This window comes from Rhinichthys klamathensis, unplaced genomic scaffold, assembly GCF_029890125.1.
Source record: "Rhinichthys klamathensis goyatoka isolate OS25496 unplaced genomic scaffold, OSU_Roscu_1.1 h1tg000485l_1, whole genome shotgun sequence".
NCBI lineage: Eukaryota > Metazoa > Chordata > Actinopteri > Cypriniformes > Leuciscidae > Rhinichthys > Rhinichthys klamathensis.
In genome coordinates, this window is record NW_026606972.1 from 2,313,046 (window position 1) to 2,334,042 (window position 20,997).

Consider the following 20,997-nt stretch of genomic DNA (forward strand, 5'->3'; position numbering starts at 1 on the left):
TAAAATATGTGTTTCTATTTTAATATATTTATTCAAGTGAACAGTCTGTAATATATATTTTTAATTCAAAACAGTGATTCAAAACACTGACAGGAACTTCTCTGTCCTCCCACAGGCTCCTCTACAGAGCCATTGACTCCCATACAGAGGATGTTGGGCCGATCTACAACTACCGGGTGGTCATCTCTATATTCTTCATCATCTACATCATCATCATCGCCTTCTTCATGATGAACATATTTGTAGGTTTCGTGATTGTGACATTTCAGGAGCAGGGAGAGCAAGAGTACAAGAACTGTGAGCTGGACAAGAACCAGGTAGACCAGTAAATAAATCGAGTTTGGTTAAATGAATGTTTTTGATAATGGTTGAAATGTATAGTATTTCTTCAGGAATACAGAGAGTGTTTTAAAGTGTAACTCTGATTATATATGTCCATGTGTTTCTGTGTGTGTGTACAGCGTCAGTGTGTGGAATATGCCCTGAAGGCTCGCCCCCTGCGCAGGTACATCCCCAAGAACCCGTATCAGTACAAGGTTTGGTACGTGGTGAACTCCACCTACTTTGAGTACCTGATGTTCACCCTCATTCTTCTCAATACCATCTGCCTGGCCATGCAGGTCAGTACACTCAGGAACCTAACTAATGCATACAGACAAATACACAGATCCTTATCTTTTTAAAAAATATATTTTTTTTTATTAATTTTGTTGTTTGCAGCATCATGGTCAATCTCAGTCCTTCAACAAAGCCATGAATATCCTCAATATGTTGTTCACCGGCCTCTTCACTGTGGAAATGATCCTCAAACTCATCGCCTTCAAACCAAGGGTACGTCCTCACACACACCCTGCTTGTTTTTATGTATTATATATTACAAAAAATTTAAATTAAGCAGTGAATTTAGATTTATTATTAGGCTGTTGTGTCCATGAAATACTCAAAATCAAGTCTTTAAAATGAAATTATATATAATTTTTAAATATCAGATTTGAGATGATTAGACTATGAGCTATTCTTAATACAGATGTCCCAGCATGCATTGTTTAGTATTTTATTATCAGTGCTTTTGTGTTCTTTTGCTGTGTGCCATTTAATAACCAATTTTTGCAGCTGTCCTCCAGGCTAGATGTTTTCTGTTCATTTGCTTATGTTTTTATTTGTTTTGTTTTTGTTTTGTTTTGTTTTATCAAAAATGCAGTTTATAGTGGATAACTCTGCTTATCACCAGAAATGTCACATTTCACTTATTTACCCTATATGGCTTTAACTACAATCACTAGCTTTGCCCCAGATGATGACTGAGATAAATGTAATGTAAAATAATAGTCTCTCTCACGCTCTTCTTCAGAAATGAGTTACATCGCCTGCCTTAAGACATAGACAGCCAGTAATTCTATCAGTTAGTGTTTAAAGAGCTTTATTTCTTGCATAACTTGGCAGCCATTTCCAGTCCGTTAAAGGTTTCCTGCCCTATTAAGCACAAATCAAATATTACCGCTCAGAATTACTCACAGGAAGAAGCAGACGTGCTCTCAGAATTCCTCTAGCGCAATGAAAGCCATCTTTTCCCAGTATACAAGAGCATCAACACAATTCTAAGAGCATTTTCCTGTGGAAATGGATATATTTAATCAGTAATTTCCTGAAAGTCTGGATGAGGTGATTTTGTTGTGCTGAATTGTAATTGGCTAACGAGCATTTGGGATGTTGACTGTGCTCATGCATCATGGGTACGGGCAGCGCTAGTTATGGTCAATTCTGCCTCTCTAACTGCCCTCTCTCACCCCTCACCCCACCTTCCCCTCGTCCTGTGTAGGGTTACTTTAGTGACCCCTGGAATGTTTTTGACTTCCTCATCGTAATTGGCAGCATTATAGACGTCATTCTGAGTGAGATCAACGTAAGTACATCGCCACCTCTCTCTCTTTCTCTCTCTCTCTCTCTCTCTTTTCCCACCTCCTTTTCTCTCTTTTGCTCTCCTGTCCATCTCTGCTGTCTTTCATTCCCCTGTGCTTCCTGCCATTCTCTGCTCCTGCTATCTCCTCCAACTCTTCATTTCCTGTTCCAATGGCAAGATGGCTTCTATGGCAGGTCGCCCTCTGGTGGTGAGAGGTTTATTTAGGGCACACAGCGCGCAAGAAAACGAATGGTTCGAACAGGAGCGTTTTTCAGTAGGCCAGTGAAAGAGAGAGAGCGAACGCTTGTATTCATCTTCCAGGCCGTGATGTATATTTTTTTGCTGTAACTAACAGTCACACCTGAACTAACCCAGGAGTCCCGGCCATTCTTTTCAGGGTGGTTTTGATGGATGTTTGACTGCTGTTGTGGAGCATGACAGGTCCCAGGTCATCATGGGATTCTCTGATTTCGTTTTGATTTCTTCACACCCGTCATTTGATTTTATGATTTTTTTCCTCATGTCTTCTGTGAGTTAAATGTTCATGTGTAACTGTTTTCTTCCTTATTTTCTCCTCTCTCCTTTTCTTTTTCATTTTTTTCCGTCCAGCATTATTTTGTTGATGCATGGAACACGTTTGATGCCCTTATTGTAGTGGGTAGTGTTGTTGATATAGCCATCACAGAGGTTAACGTAAGTAATCTCTCTCTCTCAATCTGCCTGCCTGCACCCCCATAACCCTCCCACACTAACAAAGATGGAGTTGCTTTAACCCTCCACCCGCACACATAGGCATGAATGACCTTGTATAGCTCTCAGGGTGATATATTCTGGCTTCACAATCAATATTCAATCAAATTGTTTTGCCAATCAGTTACATTAAGATGGATGGTCAGTCTTATCAATGTTGCCCATAATTCAATAAATTCTGATAAATGTTTAACTGTTGTATCGATTCATAAACCTTCAAACTCATTTGGACAGAAGAGCCCAGATTCTACTCAGAAAAACTGTTTCCCCCCTCCACATTGGTATTAATACTTAATTTATATTGTCAACCAATTTAGATCTGGTACAGACTTGTTGTATGTGTGTAAACAACAAAAGCGCATATAAGGGTCAACATTTTTCTCTTCGAATTTGGGCCACATTTAAATGTGGTTTTAAATGGGAAACTTGATGAATATCTGGTAGATTGGCTGGGTTTCACCTGAAATCATCACTTGTAAAATGTCAAATTCATATTTAAAAAAAAAAAAAAAAATCTGTAGTTAAAACTCAGACAGCACTTTATCTTTGGCACTGTTTTTATACAGGTACACTACCTTTCAAAAGTTTGGTTTGGTACTCAAGAAACATTTCTCATTAATATCTATGTTGGAAACTGTTGTGCTGCTTAGTATTTCTGTGGAAACTGATGTTTTTCATGAAAAGAACAGCATTTATTTGTAACTTTATAAATGTCTTTACTTTAACAATTCAACAAGGATGCATTAAATTGGTCAAAAGGTAAAGTATTTAAAAAAAACTGATCCCAAACTTTTGAGTGGTAGTGGTTTTATCTGTTACTATTTATTCTAAAAAGTTATGAAAACACATCCTCCATCTTCTGAGAACATCAAGCTACATGAATATGCTTGAAGGTAGATGAACATTGACTACAAGACTACAGGTCCATGTGTTGTTGTTTTTTTTAACTTCAGTTAAAGATTTGAGCTCTTTGATCAAAAGGAATTATTGAAGGTAGTTTATGATTGACAGCAGTTGTGCCGGAGATATACCCCCTGTTTTGCTATACACATCCATTTCAGCACTGACTGGGTTTGATTTGGTTGGAGTTTTCTCTTCATCGAGCATCTGATTTGATATAAAGGCATGACCTTTGTCCCAGCATTGTGATTGTTTGTTTTTTCCCCCCTTATTTTCCTTTGAGAAAACTCTGAGCACTTTTTTCTCATGCTTCATTAACCCGTTAATTAATCTGATTAGTGATCTGAAATGAAACTGATGAATCCGTGCTGATAGCCAGTCCCTCCTCTCAGTGCTACAAGGAGATTAGAGTGAAACCGGACGACTCTGTTCTCCCTTAGAAAAGCGTTAATGTAACCCCTCCTCCCCCTGAGGCCGCTCTGCTCCTCTCAGTGCTTTGTCCTCCCTGCCTGTTGGAGGCGCTGTCTGATTCGCGGTGTCTGATTGGACAGAAGCGGGGGGTGGAGAGATGGGAGTGTTTGCCAGCTCTGTCTTGCTGACGATGCCACATTGCATCCTTCTCTATGAATGCCTCTTCTTTTCTGTCTCTCTGTTCTGCATTTTCCTCCCCTTTTTCAGTGTTTTTTTTTCTTCTGTCTCTTCTCTCTTTCTTCTTTTGTACTCTTGTACACCCTCATAGCATTCTGTGTAGGCCTGCTCCCTGTGTCATTAGCTGTTGGCTGACTGATACAACCACAATCACTGATATTAATTGGCTAAAACGCATTTCAGAAAACTCCTATTGACCAACCAGGGGGAATCTCTTGAAATGTCCTGATTTGTATTTTACCTCAAAAAGAAAGAATAAAAAGAAAGATATAGTAATGTTATATATATATATATATATATATATATATATATATATATATATATATAATATTATAAAGAAAATGGAGATTTATTTTATTTATTTATTTATTTTCATTTAAGCATAAATAAAATGCAACAAATACTACCTCGAATTTATGTTTACATTTAAATATTAATTAATTTATTTAGAATGAATTAATACATCTAAAGTTTATCATTATTATTATCATTGGGGAAAGTGGGTTTAAATGTGCATAAATTAAATACAACATGCATAAGGCAAATACCACTATGGTTTATATGTTTACGTTAAATACTAAATTTATTTAAAATAAATAGATCTAAAATTGGGTATTTTGATTTAGTTGATTGATTGATTGATTGACTGATTGATTGATTGATTGATTGATTGATTGATTGATTCTTTTGTTTGAAAATATAAACAAGACATTTATTTTCGTGATATTCACCCTAAGGCCCTGTCCACACGGACACGGGTATTTTTATAACCGTGAGTTTTTTTACGCGGTTCGGCTGTTCGTCCACACGAAAACGCACTGAAACCAAACGTTTTTGAAAACCCCTGCCAGGGTGAGGATTTTCAGAAACGCCGGTTACAGTGCTGTCGTGTAGACAGTGAAACCGGGGTTTTTGCCTTGCGACGTCAGAGTGTGTGCCGTTATCCGCTGTGTTTGACGTCAGATTTGCGCTTCTGACTGGCCAACGTGGCTTTAGGGTTAAGGTTTATATCGCCGCCTGCTGGCGTGGCATGCTCTTGATCGCGCTTGATAGCGTGTTTTTGCGTTTTCATGTAGACGGAGACCGAGCATGTGTGGATGGGATTTTTTTTAAAAACGCTGTAGGAAAAACTCCGGTTATAAAAATACCCGTGTCCGTGTGGACAAGGCCTAAGACCTGAAGTTATCATTGAGTGTCAGCCAGCCGATGGGCATGATTGTAACCTCCAGGGGGCAGCGTTTACCAGTGTGTGCCAAATCTCTATACTTGTGCAATGTGAGATAATATCTGTGATATGGAGCAGTCCTCTGAAAGTGGCTCTGTGTGGAGATTTGATCATGATAACTGTCTCACAGATGCACATTTGGAACAAGTTACCGTTGACCCAGTTCTGTAATGTGTGTGCTACATGCATGGTTGGGGTTGCCAGATCCTCTGCAGTTCTACCGCAACAACATCGATTAAATAATCGAATTGTCATTGGCAATAAAAACATGAAAATATAATAGACAGTCATTTCAGCCTATCGTGGCACTGCAGAGGATTTAGAAATCAGTCTCTCTGCATGTAGAAATTCAACACACACCTACATACAGTCACACATACAGTCACCCACTGCATCACACACACACACCGTGATAGACCTTATGAGAGATTCTTGACTCGGGTCGTGAGAGATGTCAAATCTGTGCATGTGTCTGCGTGTGTCACCAACCCATCCTCCAGTCTGCGGCTGCAGAACAGCGTATGGCTCCTCCTCACACGGACCATGTGCTGTAGCCCCTCAGCTGGCAGAAAGACAGATGTGCTATGAGGCGTCTCCCCTGCAAACGACCCAACAGATGTACCTCAAAACACACTGACGGACACTTTCCCACACATATTCCCACACACACACACACACACACACACAGGTGTACAGTGGGTGGTTGGCGTTGCTATAGCTTTCATCTGTCTGTCTTTCTTTAAAGCCAGCTGACCTCTCCTCCTCTCCCCCCTCCTCTGTGGTAAGACCAATGGTACGGACCAACGGTAACCAAAACCCCACCTCTCATTCCACCCCATCACCTGTCAACCTGTCCATCACCACCTGTCATTCACCACGTGACTTCGGCATGAACGCACGTGTTCTCTCTCATCACTGTGGCATTGGGCAGGCACGTGTATATGCTGGTAGTGTGTCCATTGCCTCGACCTCTCCCCTCCCCTAGGCTGCGATGCCTGTCATTGGTGCGCTGTAGTCACATGGTCATCGCTCTCTCTGTGTGTGGTCCAGTGTCGGCCTCTGCTGGTCAGCTCTGATGTGACAGTTCACCATCTGTGTGGCAGAGCTCTGAAATAAGCTGGGGGCTTGTGAAAAGACGATTTCCTGTGCGATGTCCATATGCATGAAGCTTTTTCTCAGTTTTGCTTGGTTTGTTTGATGTGTTTTTACAGGGCATGTGTGTGCAGATGTAGGTATTAGACATTTTTAGAGGTGCACCGAGTAATTTTTTGTGTTGTGCTTACACTGATATTATTTGATGCATCCACACCACTAGGTGTCAAAGTAAAATTTTACCAACCAATGCCATTGAAGAAATGCACTATTCGCTGTCATGCATATCAAATATTTTCCACAAGTTAAAGTGTCAGATAACAGGGGTCTTGTCAAGATTTGGTTGGTCAGTGGATTTCACACTGGCAAGAAATACAAATTCTATGAGGTCACCCTCTCCATGAAAATAAAACCGGTTTTTAGGTGACCGATATGACTGCTGGCTTTATTCTATATAATTGTTGATTTACGTGATTGTTAACAAATTTTTAAAACTACAATTAATTTCTATTTGTAAAGCTATTTTAATGAGAAAACACTGAGTGCACCTTTAAAACAGTGAGCAGCAATTTTATGTATATATTTAGATATATAGAATTAAAATTTTAAAGGGTGTACAAATGACTATGCCCATTTCCGCCACATAAGGGAAAAAAGTCACGTAAATACTAATTATGACATAAAAAGTTTAAATTATGTCATTATGATGTACTAAGTCAAAATTATGACACTAACTCACTCAGTTATGAGATAAAAAATTTAAATCGACATACTAAGTCGACATACATAATTATGAAATAAGTGATAATTATGAGATAAGTGATAATTATGATGTCATAGTGACCGCCATTTTGACTTTTGTCAGTGTTGATCATATTTATGACATTTTATTTCATAATTTCACCTTTTTATCTCATAATTAAAAAAATTCTGGTCATGATTAGGACTTTTGATCTCATATGACTTACTATCTCCTAATTTTTGCTTTTTTTTGTCATAATTATAACGCTTTATGTCATAATTATGACTTACCAAAGTATGATGGGTTTTTTTTTCTCATGTGGCGGAAATGTGCCATGATGTATATGATAGATGTTAAAGGACGAGATAAATGTTACGCCTGTGGTTTAATGTCTGTGTTCTAATATCACCTGTGAAATACAGTGATATGCTTCCAATGCAGGTTAGTGCTGTAGGGTATATTATATTTGATTAGCTGGAAAGATTATTACTTCAGGGGTGTTGTGCATTGTGGTGGACATCTATTAGTGCTTTGCATCCATTTGGAAAATTGTCATTTTTTCATAAAGCCACCAGACATCCTATGTGTCTCTGTAGTGTGCTATTGGTGGAAGTGTTTAACATGCTGTAGTAGACATATTAAATGTGTGTGTGTGTGTGTGTGTGTGTGTGTCACCTTGAATTGTTCTTGGTGGTGTACAAATGGTTGAGTGTATTTATGTGTGTGTGCCTCCCCATGAACACTCATATGTTTGTGTCTGTCATGCTGAAAAAGGGACTCCAAAACACTGAAGATAACGCCAGGATCTCAATCACGTTCTTTCGGCTGTTCCGCGTGATGAGGCTGGTGAAGCTCCTGTCTCGGGGAGAGGGCATTCGGACGCTACTCTGGACATTCATTAAATCCTTTCAGGTGAGAAGAATGAAATTAGGCTGCATCTTTCTGTGTAACTGTACTGTGGTCCAGACTTTGTTAAAAAAAAATTGTTATTTGACTAATAGGTCGTTCAGGTTAACGAGTGAAAAGGAACAGAAAGTGGCCTTACATTTTTCTGCTATATTCCTGTATTGCTTTGTATATTTAATCTTTCCTTTTCCCCTTCTCCATCTCCCTCTCTTTGTTCACAGGCTCTTCCCTATGTTGCTTTGCTGATCGTAATGCTGTTCTTCATCTATGCCGTCATTGGGATGCAGGTCAGACCCGGCTTCATTTGCTTCACACTCCCTCCTCATCTTCCTCAAGGAAGTGACTTCATGTCTGTTAGAGCTCCTGTACTTGTACATGTTGATGCTGAGCTATGTGTGTCTGACTCCACAGATGTTTGGTAAGATTGGCCTGAGGGACAACAGCCAGATCAACCGAAACAACAACTTCCAGACGTTTCCTCAGGCTGTTCTGCTGCTCTTCAGGTCAGCTACCCTTTCACTTTCGCTCTTTCACTCGTTTGATGTCTCGTTGTCACTGTGAGCTTGTGTATTTGTGTAGGTGTGCAACAGGGGAGGCATGGCAGGAAATCATGCTGGCCTGTTCCCCGAACCGCCCGTGTGAGAAGGGGTCAGAGGTCGGCAATTCCAGTGAAGACTGTGGCAGCCACTTTGCCATCATCTACTTTGTCAGCTTTTATATGCTCTGCGCCTTCCTGGTAAGTTGACATCGAGATTCCTTCCCACTAAGCAACTGTGTTATTGTATATCAGCTGTGAAATTTGCTGTGAAATCATCTCCACGAGCACGACATCAGTGTTTACCATATCCATAATAATAACAGAAGCAGCGGGTGTGATTCTGGGTTTCGCGAACACAAGATGATTCAGATCCTTGCTCTCCCACAGATCATTAACCTCTTTGTGGCCGTCATCATGGACAACTTTGACTATTTAACACGTGATTGGTCAATATTGGGGCCGCATCATCTGGACGAGTTCAAGAGGATATGGGCGGAATACGATCCTGAGGCCAAGTCAGTCACTTCCTGTTTTGCCATCTTTCACACTTCCGCTCTCTCCAATCATCTGCAGTCTCTAGGTCTTATCATGAATAATCATTGATTATTATTATCACTAAAGTTGAGATCGGACTTCAATGTGATTGCAGGGGTCGGATAAAGCACCTGGATGTGGTGACGTTACTGCGCAGGATTCAGCCTCCCCTTGGATTTGGAAAGCTTTGTCCACATAGAGTGGCTTGCAAGGTACCCAAAATCACAAAACAAACTAATTCTGCAGTGCATTATTCACATTGCTTGACTTATTTTAATGCGTGCATCTGCAGCGGCTTGTGTCCATGAACATGCCTCTCAATAGCGACGGAACGGTGATGTTCAACGCTACTCTCTTTGCCCTAGTACGGACGGCTTTACGAATCAAAACTGAAGGTGTGAAAATGTCACACAATACTTATGCAGGTCATAAACACACGCATAACCCTAATACACATACTAACCTTCAACCTTCAAAACGGACAGATCTTTATCAGTCACTGCTTGTATGTGTTTGCTTTTAATCAGGTAACCTGGAACAAGCGAATGAGGAACTCAGGGCCATCGTGAAGAAGATCTGGAAGAGGACGAGCATGAAGCTGCTGGATCAAGTTGTTCCCCCTGCTGGAGGTGGGTGGTGGGAAAAGGTTGAAGGTTTATGTTACGTTTATGTACACTACTCAGACGTTAAAGGAGAACTCCGGTCAATTTTAACATTGAGCTCATTTTTTTGTACATTTGGAGTGCTGTCAGTACAGACAAAAACGACAAAAATCAGTGTTGCCTACACCGTGTTATCCTCTTTTTAAAATTCGCACCCTGTTGACTTCAATGGGGCAAGTTCTAAACCTGCTTTTAGCCTCTTAACATCCTTGATTTGTCATTACAAGTGCACAGCCATGTGAGTGGTGTTATTAAGAGTGATCATTGGTAACTAATATAACTAATGATCGCGCGCGCGAACTCGACAATCGACTACTGTGGACTTCGAATGAAAACAGGAAGTAAATACAGGTATGTGAGCTGGCTGAATTAACATCATTTTTATTAATATCTTTCACATCTACTGCAGTCAGATTGACCGTGGTCACTCTTAATAACACCACTCACATGGCTGTGCACTTGTAATGACACATTAAGGTTGTTAAGAGGCTAAAAGCAGGTTTAGAACTTGCCCCATTGAAGTCAACAGGGTGCGAATTTTAAAAAGAGGATAACACGGTGTAGGCAACACTGATTTTTGTCGTTTTTGTCTGTACTGACAGCACTCCAAATGTACAAAAAAATTGAGCTCAATGTTAAAATTGTAAAATGTAAAAATGTAATTTATTCCTGTGATGCAAAACTGAATTTTCAACATCATTACTCCAGTCTTCAGTGTCACATGATCTAATATGCTGCTTTGATGAATAGAAAGTTCAAAACAACAGCCTTTATTTGAAGATGAAAATCTTTTGTAACAATGTAAGACAAAGTCTTGACTGACACTTTTGATCAGTTTAATGCATCTTTGCTGAATAAAAGAAAAAAAATCGATCTGACCCCAAACTTGTAAACTAAATAATAAAAAGAAATGTAGTCAAGTTCTCTTCTCCTGTCCTAGAACTTCAAGATGCTGTCAAGTGTATTTCAAGAGCTTAAACTGATATATGTATTAACTAAAAGAAAAATGCAGGAAGCAACATAACCACCCAGCACAACAAACAAAACCTGAGTGTGTGTTACCTTGCCCAACAGATGATGAAGTAACAGTGGGGAAGTTCTATGCCACATTCCTGATTCAGGAATACTTCAGGAAATTTAAGAAGCGCAAGGAACAGGGCCTGGTGGCCAAAATTCCCCCAAAGACTGCGCTTTCACTGCAGGTGGGTACAGAAGACCACATGCACACTTTCACCTGCTACAGCTGAGAAGTGTGTTTTTGTTAGCATATGAATCTGTGTCTGTTTGCGTGTGTTCTGACCAGGCTGGCCTGCGTACACTGCATGATATGGGTCCTGAGATCAGAAGAGCGATATCAGGAGACCTGACCGTGGAGGAGGAATTGGAGAGAGCCATGAAAGAAACCGTGTGTACTGCTTCTGAGGATGATATCTTCAGGGTAAAGGTCTGATATTGCCTCTTATTTCCTCTCTTCTCTGCTCACATCATCGCTTCTGCTGCCGGAGCTTCTGCCCACTTGCATGCGACCATCAGCCGGATCTTCAAACCAGAGTCCTTTCCAGGCTGTGAAGGGTTGCTGTGGCAGAGCTGCTTGTTTAGATTCATTGCTCAGCACTGGGGGCCTTAAATTCTTTTTTCCATTTGTTATTTAGTATAACAAAATCATTATGTTCATATTAAGTTCATAAACGTTTCCAATTTTACAAGCTTTACTTCTAAATATATTAGAAGTCATTAATGAGCAGCGCTTTGCCCTCATCATACAGATCAGAGTTTTAAAGGAAAATCCAAATAACTCTATTAAGAATGATTCATTTGGATTTAGTCATCAGTGATGTTGAAGTACATTTGTAGACGGTTTAGAAAAATCAAAAACATCACTGCTGTCTGAATGTAAGTGCAGAGTGAACAGAGGAAGTGGAAAGTGTTTCAGTGTATGTGTGTCTGTTTGGCCTCATTTACCTGGTATTAACATTTGTGTTGAGTAATCCGGATCAGATGTAGACATCACTAAATATAGCTGAAAGCGTGTTACTGTACAAATCAAGAAACTGTAGAAATCAAACCAAATGTAATGAGTTTAATAATAGTATACAAAGTTAATTATAGAATTTAATAGATAGTAGTAACCATAATATAAAATATTATTGAGAATGTTATTCCCTAAGATTTTTTGTTGTGTTGAGATCAAAAGAAAATTAAGTTGATCATGAGAAAACAAGAAAAGAAATCAGAGGTTTTACAGAAAGCAACGTCCAAGCAAACTCATCCATGCAAACATGTACTTGCACAAGACGTCATGACTTGTGCATGACATGTAATGTCACACTAACACTATGTATGTAGTCCCTCTGCTCGACGACATCTACTGAAAAATCCCTGAAGATATTAATACCAGGTGTGAACGGGGAGGGTTGATCAGGTTTGCGTAAATGTGACCACTCATGCTCGCATATTTGTCTTTGCAGCGGTCTGGGGGCCTCTTCGGTAACCACGTCAACTACTATAACCAGAGTGATGGTCACGCCTCCTTCCCACAATCCTTCACAACACAGCGGCCATTGCACATCAGTAAATCCGGGAGTCCCGGGGAGGCAGAATCTCCCTCTCATCAGAAGCTCGTCGACTCCACCTTCACTCCGAGCAGTTACTCTTCCTCAGGATCCAACGCAAACATCAACAACGCCAACAACACAGCCATCGGACACCGGTATCCCAAACCTACCATCAGCACAGTGGACGGACAAACGGGGCCTCCCCTCACCACCGTCCCACTGCCACGGCCCACATGGTGCTTTCCTAATAAGAGGTAGGATAACATATGCTTTCTGTACTAGAAAGCAGATGTGTGAGTTAGTGGGGAGATTTTCAGGTTTGTCAGAATATGGTTCCTAATTGTGGTTTGTCTCACCCCTGATTGTCTCTGATGTGAACCAGGAGCTGTTTCTATGATTCTTTCATGCGGTACGTTCCTCTCACAGAGACAGAGAGAGACCTCATCTCTTTGGAGGGCTGTTGTATGCTCTGTCCATACTGGGGTGGATCTGAAGCGAAATGTGTGCAACACACACTCTCAGTGTGTTGAGAGATCCACTCCATGCATAAGTTTATCTAGCAGGATCTGTGAGCAGCTTTCCTGATTGGCTGACAGCTGAATGAGCATGTGCTAGGCCAGCGGATTTCAACTGGTTTTCCTTCTGAACCCAGATTTCATGCTCTCAGTGATGGGAAATTCACCCAAACCTGGGGATGTGAAACATGTTCATCAAGTTAAATTACTTCATTATTACTAAAATTACTTAAACTTAAATAAAAATTGAAATAAAAAGCTAATTCAAAATATTAATAAATACACTGCTGACAGATAAATTTGTTGCAAAATACTGTATTTGTTTGAATATTTGAATGTAGACCCTTTGACATCAACATAACATATAGATTAAGGCTATTTTTTTATATAAAACTGTAGCCTATTTATCATAACTAAGCATGTTTGCTATCAGAACTTGCGACCCACCAGTTGAAAACCGCTCTGCTCGGCCATGTTAGGTGTTAGTGTTGAAGCTCATCCTGCTGGTCATTTCCAGGCTGTACTGAAGGGGCTCTTCATTTCGACCAAAATACAAAAGCATCAATTGTACAAGCAGCTCTGCCGGCAAGCTATTAAACAGGAAGTACTACATGTTTTCAGCACAATCCCAAAAACAGGATATACAGTTACTTCTGTTAGTGGAGCTCCAGTCTTTATGAAGTGCCCCTTGACAAAAAATGTCTCCTCTTAAATGTAGTATCATAAGGTTTCCACGCAAAAATAATATCAGTGCTTCTGTAATGTGACACAATCGGTTAAAACTGTGCAATGCGGTTTGTTAGACAGCAGTGCTTCAGACAAAACAAACCGTAAGCTGCTTCAATTGATTGTTCACATTATATCAGCCTTATGAGAGCTTGAGGAGAGAGTAACTGCTGTTATCTGTAAAGTTATAGGTGAGGTTTCCTCACTTTCTGAAGAGCAGATGATAAAGATGCGCAATATGCTTATAGTTCACCTGTGTGTGTTGATGTGTGTCTTGTGTAGCTCTGATTCCAGTGACAGTCGTCTCCCTATAATACGCAGAGAGGAAGCGTCTACGGATGAGACGTACGATGAAACATTTCTAGATGAGAGAGATCAGGCCATGCTCTCAATGGACATGTAAGACTTCAATATTCTGCTTTTACCTAAATTAATATCAGAACATTTAATACAACAATAAGCCACAGGAGGGTGTGCGATACAGTGATGCATGACCTCAGGTTGCTTATTGCCTTCTATAAAAATGACAAATTTGGTATAAAGACGCAATATTTCATAGAAGGAATAGAAAACCAGTTATTTTAAATTGTAATATTTCACAATTGCTGTTTTACTGTATTTTTGATCAAATAAATGCAGCCTTGGTGCAACATACAGTAAGAGACTTCTTTCAAAAACATAAAAATCTTACTGACCCCAAACTTAACAAAATATAATTTCTTATTCTTTATTTTGGGGTGAAATTTGACACTTTCGTGAGATTCAGCCTCCTAGAAAGAATAATATTTGGTTATTTCGAGTCCACTTCAGACATTCAACTAACTATAAGTAACTTTGCAACTACATGTCAACTAACTCTCATTAGGTTAGGGTTCAGGTTAGTAGAATAAGATGACATGTAGTTGCAAAGATACTTCTAGACAGTAGAATGTCTGTTGGGGGACCATCAAAATAAAGAGTTGACAGATTTTAAGCAGACAGTCTACTAATACTCTAATGAGAGTTAGTTGACATGTAGTTGCAAACTTCCTTATAGTTAGTAGAATGTCTAAAGTGGACCATCGAAATAAAGTGTTACCTAATATATTAATATTCTGAATGTGTGTGCTGGGTGCAGGCTGGAATTTCAGGATGAAGAGAGCAAGCAGTTGGCTCCCATGGTGGAGGCGGATGTAGAGGAGGAGAGGAGGCTGTGGCAGTCTCCACGGCGCCGGGCCTTTCTCTGCCCCACTGCACTGGGTAAATACTCACACACATACATTACAGTTCCTTTGATTCCATACAATCTTTAGTTTTGCTTCAGATGTGATGCTGAAGTTAACTGCATATTTACTTTTTAACAGGTCGACGGTCTTCCTTTCACTTGGAGTGTCTGAGAAAACATAACAGACCTGATGTTTCTCAGAAGACAGCACTACCACTGCACCTAGTGCATCATCAGGTGAGCTTATCCACACTTTATTATCCACACATATTTTTTAATCCTTTTCACTCATTCATCATCTGGTTTTCAAAGGCTCTGGCTGTTGCTGGGTTAAGTCCCTTGCTGAGACGGAGTCATTCTCCGACGCTGTTCACGCGTCTGTGTTCCACACCTCCTGCGAGTCCCAGCGGCCGCGGCGGGGGAGGGCCGTGCTACCAGCCCGTTCCTTCTCTGCGGTTGGAGGGCAGCGGATCTTACGAGAAACTCAACAGCAGCATGCCGTCTGTGAACTGCAGCTCGTGGTACAGCGACAGTAACGGCAACCACAGCAGGAGCGTGCAGAGGATGCAGCGACCCGTGTCCCTCACGGTTCCGCCGGTCTCGCGCAGAGACTCCACATCCCTGGCACACGGGAGCGCTGGCAGCCTTGTGGAGGCGGTAAGATGCATTTTCCCTCACTTTATGCAAGACTTTATGGGCAAAACCTTTATTTTTTTAAAGCCAATGGTAAATCTTAAAATTGTGGGTTGTTTTGGTTCCAAAACGTTTTCTTTCAAGCCCTGTTTACATCTGCAATTAAGATGCATTTTGTTCGATCGGATCACAAGTGGGCAACGCTAAATACAGGTGTAAACGGGGTCTAAAACGATTTGAGCTTGTCCTCTTTCGACAACTTCTAGAGGTAGTCGAAAACGCATTAGACCGGATTACTTTTGTAGTGTAAACGCTCGTGGTGGAATGAGTTCGTACCACAAAAGACTACCTACTCTCCGCCTACTGACCTATAACGCCTAAACATTATGGGAAGCACGCTAGCCAGATGGGATTTAAACTTTGTTGACTGAAGACCCAAGTTTGGTTTGAAGATGAAAAAAATGTACCAAGCACAATGTTCTCTTACCATTCCTGATTTCTCGCTCACGCTCTCCGTATGTTTTTCCGTCATCTTCGGTTGCGTTCATATCTAAATTGTGAGCTTATTTCTTCCATTAAATTGAAAGATCTGAAAAAGCTCACACATTTACCCGCCCATTGACACTCCGCTCAAATAAATCAGGACAGAAGTGGTTGAAAGTGGATAAAAGATTAAGTGATTAAAACACCAGGTGTAAACAGATATGTCTCCCTCGTCTACTTGTGATCCGATCGACCAAAACGCTTAATACCAGCTGTAAACAGGGCCTCAGACTGGTGGAAAGAAAACATCCCAAATACACATTTAAGTGTACACAATTTATCTATTTTCATCTGTAGATTTCAGTTACAAAACAAAAGTTCTCAAAATGAGGTTTTTTTTCTCATGCAAGGAGCCAGAAACTCCTCTGAAACTCATTTCAGAAGCACTTTCACCAAACTGTTCAGTTTTATTCTTACCTATATTCTGAAGGTTTTTACAGAGGGGTTTGTTCATAGAACATTTGCCTAATTTATATAACATTTTATTCCTTAAATATTGTTTTTTCTGGCTGTTGATGGTATTTTCTGATTTATGGAGAGAAACAGATATCCAAGATCCCCTCATTAAAAACCTTTAACCTGAACATAAAATGAAACAATAATTTTAAACCTGGCTTTATCCAATGTTCAGATTTCTGTGGTGGAAATGTATACAATTGAGTGCATGTTTAATAAGGTAATGCCTCTTTTGCACATTTAAACATAACATTTCAGAAAACTCATAATAAACAAATGTCTTAATGTACTGTGATTGATCAACTGGGGAAAGTATGGTGACTGTTTTTTTTTTTTTTTGTAGTGTCTTGTCTACAGTCCTCAAAGTCTTACTTTCTCCACTCAGGTGTTGATATCTGAGGGTTTGGGTCGGTATGCACACGATCCCACCTTCATCCAGGTAGCGAAGCAGGAACTAGCGGACGCCTGCGACATGACCATGGAGGAGATGGAGAATGCCGCTGACAACATTCTCAATGCTAACGCGCCGCCCAACGCCAACGGAAACCTGCTACCCTTCATGCAGTGCAGAGACACTGGCTCGCAGGAGTCCCATTGCAGCCACGCACTGGGCCTCTCCACCCCCACAGGCTCTGATGAGCTGCTGGGGACGGAGTTAGACCAGTCCGAGGGGGCTGGGCAGAGGAACAGCGCTCTGATGGACGACGAAGATATGGAGTGTGTGACGAGCTTGTAGGGGGAACAGCAGCAGCACGGAGGACTTCCTGTCTTAGCCCAGCTCTCTCCAAGGACACTGCTGTCCTGCAGTCTGACCCGTCTGTTGCGTGTACCTACCGTAGGGGTATAAGGCCATTCTGCTTAGCTGAGACCGAGTTGGTTTTTAGTTCGTCTGTGTGTTTGCAAGAGCACGAGCGAGTAGGCGTGTGTACATGTTTGTGTGCGTGTTTCTAAAAGTGCCTCACAGTTCTCACAACCTTGATTGCAGTAAGGAAATGAAAAACAACCCTGACCGAGCAGGGAATTAAGGGAAAAGATGCGATGTTGTTGCTCAAGCAGTGGGATCTGTCTGCCGGTGGGAGGACAGAGCGAGTTTGCGCTGACCTGTGTGTGTGATGGTAGGACTCGACGGCCGCCTCATCGGCGGGGACGTGTTGTGCCGAGCAGGTGGATCTTGTCGGCCCAGGAGCCGTCAGGGGTTCAAGAGATGCTCAGAGAGACACACTGGAGCGGCTCTCTCATGCTCGCTCTCTTTCCTTTCACGGGACTGTCCATCTATCCATCCATCTGTTCATCAAGAGAAATGTCATCCGTCTCCTTTTCGGCTTTCTTGTTCAGTTAATGATTTTTGCTGCTTTTTAAATTTGATTTCCACCCATGATTCTCTAGGTAAGCCTGCACTTTTTTTTTTTTTTTTTAGTGGAAGACTGAACTCCCAAAATTGCTTTTTCTCGTGTACCGTTTCGGCTTTCAGGTAGCTGCTAGCCGTGCAAGGTACGGGTCATTGCATCAGTGGCCTTTTATTCGAGATCTGCTTCAGGTTTTATTTCTTTTTTTATCGTCCAGCATTTAGTGTTTATAATGTTTATCTTGGATTGCGCACAGGTGGATGCTGTTTTTTTTCTTCTTAAATTATTCTTCTTATTATTATTGAAGGCATTTAAGATGTTTATGCCAGATGCAGTGTTGTGAATCTAATGCCTCTTACTGACACACAAAAAATTATTTATTTATTTATTCCTGTCAGAGGTGAAGCGTGTTCCGCCGGGGGTTCGGTCTCACTCACAATGTTTATTGGTAGCTCACAAGCTGTAAATGAGCAGTGTCACTCGCCTGGAATCAGGTAGCACTGACAGGTCTCATGGTTCCCCTTGCTGCTGTTGGATCGGACTCGCGTTTTGCTCTGAAACTACTGACGTTTCTTCACTGCTGATCTCCAGAAACATTCAGCTGACAGCTGCGATTCTGTCATGATCCCACCTGCTCGACACAGGAAACAGCAGATCTTTGGAAGGTCAGTAAAGGTGCACTTTGAAGAGAGGAAGAAGGGTGGAGTATTCAGGGATGTCTGGGTAGCGCATCATTTAAGAAAAAACAAACAAACTAATGTAGTTCACACAGGGCTAAATATATGACCATCCTTATGAAAGTACCAACATCAGCAGTGTCATCATCATACAATGTTATTGATCGCTATTATTATTACTACTATTGATAAGGATATTTTTCTGCTGTTTCCATGCAGTTCGGCAGACACACAGAGAACTACTTATTGATCTATTATGCAAATAAGGTGTTGAAGCATTAGCATTGTGTTGGTAATGTGTCGACAGGATGGAAGGTGTCCCCAAAACACATCCGCTGATGAGAAACCTGACCAATCCACTTCCAGGCATCTCTCCGTTCGTGCAACACTAGACTCGGTTAGAAGTTCTGTCACCGTTTTGCACACTACTTCAGACAATATAAATTTCTCTTTCCATACATGAAAAGATAATCGACTATTTTTGTCAAACTGACTCTTCACTTTCTACACCGAGCGTCCTGGCGTTTCGTTTCAGGCCTCAAACATCCCATTTGATTTCCGTCTCTGGTCCTGTGCTGTTTTAGAGTGCGATAGAGTTCCTGATTGTTTACAGGAGGTCTCTGCTCTGAGGATGATGCAAAGCTTTTAAAAAAAAACGTGACAAATGTAGCCAGAATCCACCTGCTCTGTTCCAAAGCCGCCACCTCACCCTCATATCTCCTCCACACACGTGCCATATGTCATTGTGAGGCTGCCCCAGGCATATTTCGAGGCCTTGGTTGTGTACGTGTGCGAGTTTCTCCGTGTTTAGCATATACAGAGTGCAGAAACGAGCGTGTTTGTGTGGTGTTCGTGTTAGTATATGCAGGATGAGTGCGTGAGTGCATGCGTATGTGCTTGCATACCACAAGATATGCAAAAACAATGCAATAACTTTGACTGTACAACAGTTTTCTTTCAGAACTACAGCTGTACAAAAATCTAAGATACAGAGAGAAATATATTCACTGTTGTGTATTAAGTTACAGAACTTTAAATCGAAGAAACCTGTCATACTTGAAATCGGGTGCATTTGAGTATTGAGTATTTTGAAAATCTTGTGCGGGTCAGTTTGGTTTGATGTTTTTCTTCTGTTGGTTTCAATTATCTCTGCATGAGGATTATTTTGGTGTGCCAAGCGTTTTGAGTATTTTTTTTGTTGTTTTCATTTTAAACATTGAGGAAACACTGATGACGAGGAGTGAAGGTGTAAATACAGACGGAGAAGAGAAGTGTCTCGATGGTGTGAAAATGATTTTGCATATCTTGTGCTCAGCTGAAAGGTGCATGATACGCAAGAGCAGCTCTCTCTCTCTCTCTCTCTCTCTCGCTTTTTTCCCTTTTATCTTTTCATTCACTCACCCTCCTTGTCCTTTCTTCAGCAGACATCACAGTGAAGGCGTTTTATTACGGCACCCGCATGCCGGTGAATGGGCTCACTCTAAATGGTTGGTCATGCACATAAATTCTCACTATTATTTAAGGCTGCAAGCGGAAACATTAGAAATCCCCCGTCATTTCTCAAGCCTCATGGACAATCCGCGTTCGGCGAGGAGATTTAGGTTGGAAATAATGGATTTGGATGCTAAGCTTGAATTTTTCTTTCTCGTTTTTGGTTGCGTTTGCATGGAATCTTAAGAATCAACCTAGCAGACGGAGTCGTCCTCTCCCTTCATTAGCCAATGATTGTATATTTTTATAGACTTAGAAAAGAATTAACACTAGAAAAGCGACAATATAAACTCATCTATATCTGCTGAATGTCAGGGTTAAAATGGCTACACACAACCGTGTTTGAGAATGTATGTAGTGATTATGTATAGATAGAAATTAAATTTATGATAGAGAAATATAGAGTAAATCATTCGTATTCACCGCAGTAGCTCCTTTGAAACTCCGGTCGTACGGCCTGTTTTTAAGCAGGATGGTTGGGCGTTTTTGCTGAGGGAGGAGTGCAATGAGATCAATCAAGAGATTTCAAATCCGAGGGCTTTTTCACCGCTGCTTTATTCAGATCAACACATCACGTTCCCCTCCGAGCACCTGCACATGATAGAACAGAGTGGAAAAGCCACGAGCTTTTATGACACAAAAGCAGCCCCTGTGTTAAATGAAACCACTAACGAATGAACACAGAGAGCTGTCCGCTCAGGCCTTGGGGAAATGTACCAAATATTTGACTGAATATTTTATTAGTTGCTCAGTGAGGTTTTTTGCCCAAATGGTTGTAATGTAGCTTTTCTTCTCTCAGAGAATCAGAAGTTATTTTATATATTTTAATATATGAGAAATATTTATCAGATGGAAGTTTAGATATTTTGCTCTGGTTGGAGGGAACGGCCAAAGTCGTGATATTTCAGTGGGGGAAGCGTAGGCCGCTCTCCTGATGGACTCTGATTGGTTGTG

The 20,997-nt window shown here is 40.9% G+C and overlaps 1 protein-coding gene across 6 annotated transcripts in view; it reads left to right on the plus strand.

The window, feature by feature from the left end:
- The window catches only part of cacna1c (calcium channel, voltage-dependent, L type, alpha 1C subunit), a 115,436-nt gene extending 97,531 nt beyond the window's left edge, over positions 1 to 17,905 (plus strand). For 3 of the 6 annotated variants that reach the window (XM_056237353.1, XM_056237356.1, XM_056237355.1), the window contains 21 exons: positions 116 to 317; positions 462 to 620; positions 721 to 831; positions 2,510 to 2,593; positions 8,032 to 8,169; positions 8,385 to 8,450; positions 8,575 to 8,666; positions 8,743 to 8,899; positions 9,089 to 9,216; positions 9,351 to 9,447; positions 9,528 to 9,630; positions 9,763 to 9,864; positions 10,972 to 11,099; positions 11,201 to 11,335; positions 12,366 to 12,706; positions 12,835 to 12,861; positions 13,976 to 14,092; positions 14,811 to 14,932; positions 15,037 to 15,134; positions 15,210 to 15,554; positions 16,915 to 17,905. In XM_056237353.1, the coding sequence (XP_056093328.1) occupies positions 116 to 317; positions 462 to 620; positions 721 to 831; positions 2,510 to 2,593; positions 8,032 to 8,169; positions 8,385 to 8,450; positions 8,575 to 8,666; positions 8,743 to 8,899; positions 9,089 to 9,216; positions 9,351 to 9,447; positions 9,528 to 9,630; positions 9,763 to 9,864; positions 10,972 to 11,099; positions 11,201 to 11,335; positions 12,366 to 12,706; positions 12,835 to 12,861; positions 13,976 to 14,092; positions 14,811 to 14,932; positions 15,037 to 15,134; positions 15,210 to 15,554; positions 16,915 to 17,265 (3,103 nt within the window). In that variant the 3' untranslated portion in view covers positions 17,266 to 17,905. Of the gene's footprint in view, positions 1 to 115; positions 318 to 461; positions 621 to 720; positions 832 to 1,819; positions 1,904 to 2,509; positions 2,594 to 6,168; positions 6,217 to 8,031; positions 8,170 to 8,384; positions 8,451 to 8,574; positions 8,667 to 8,742; positions 8,900 to 9,088; positions 9,217 to 9,350; positions 9,448 to 9,527; positions 9,631 to 9,762; positions 9,865 to 10,971; positions 11,100 to 11,200; positions 11,336 to 12,365; positions 12,707 to 12,834; positions 12,862 to 13,975; positions 14,093 to 14,810; positions 14,933 to 15,036; positions 15,135 to 15,209; positions 15,555 to 16,914 lie in introns of all 6 variants that reach the window. The other 3 variants (XM_056237352.1, XM_056237357.1, XM_056237354.1) reach the window with 2 other exon arrangements.
- The last annotated feature ends 3,092 nt before the right edge of the window (positions 17,906 to 20,997 follow it).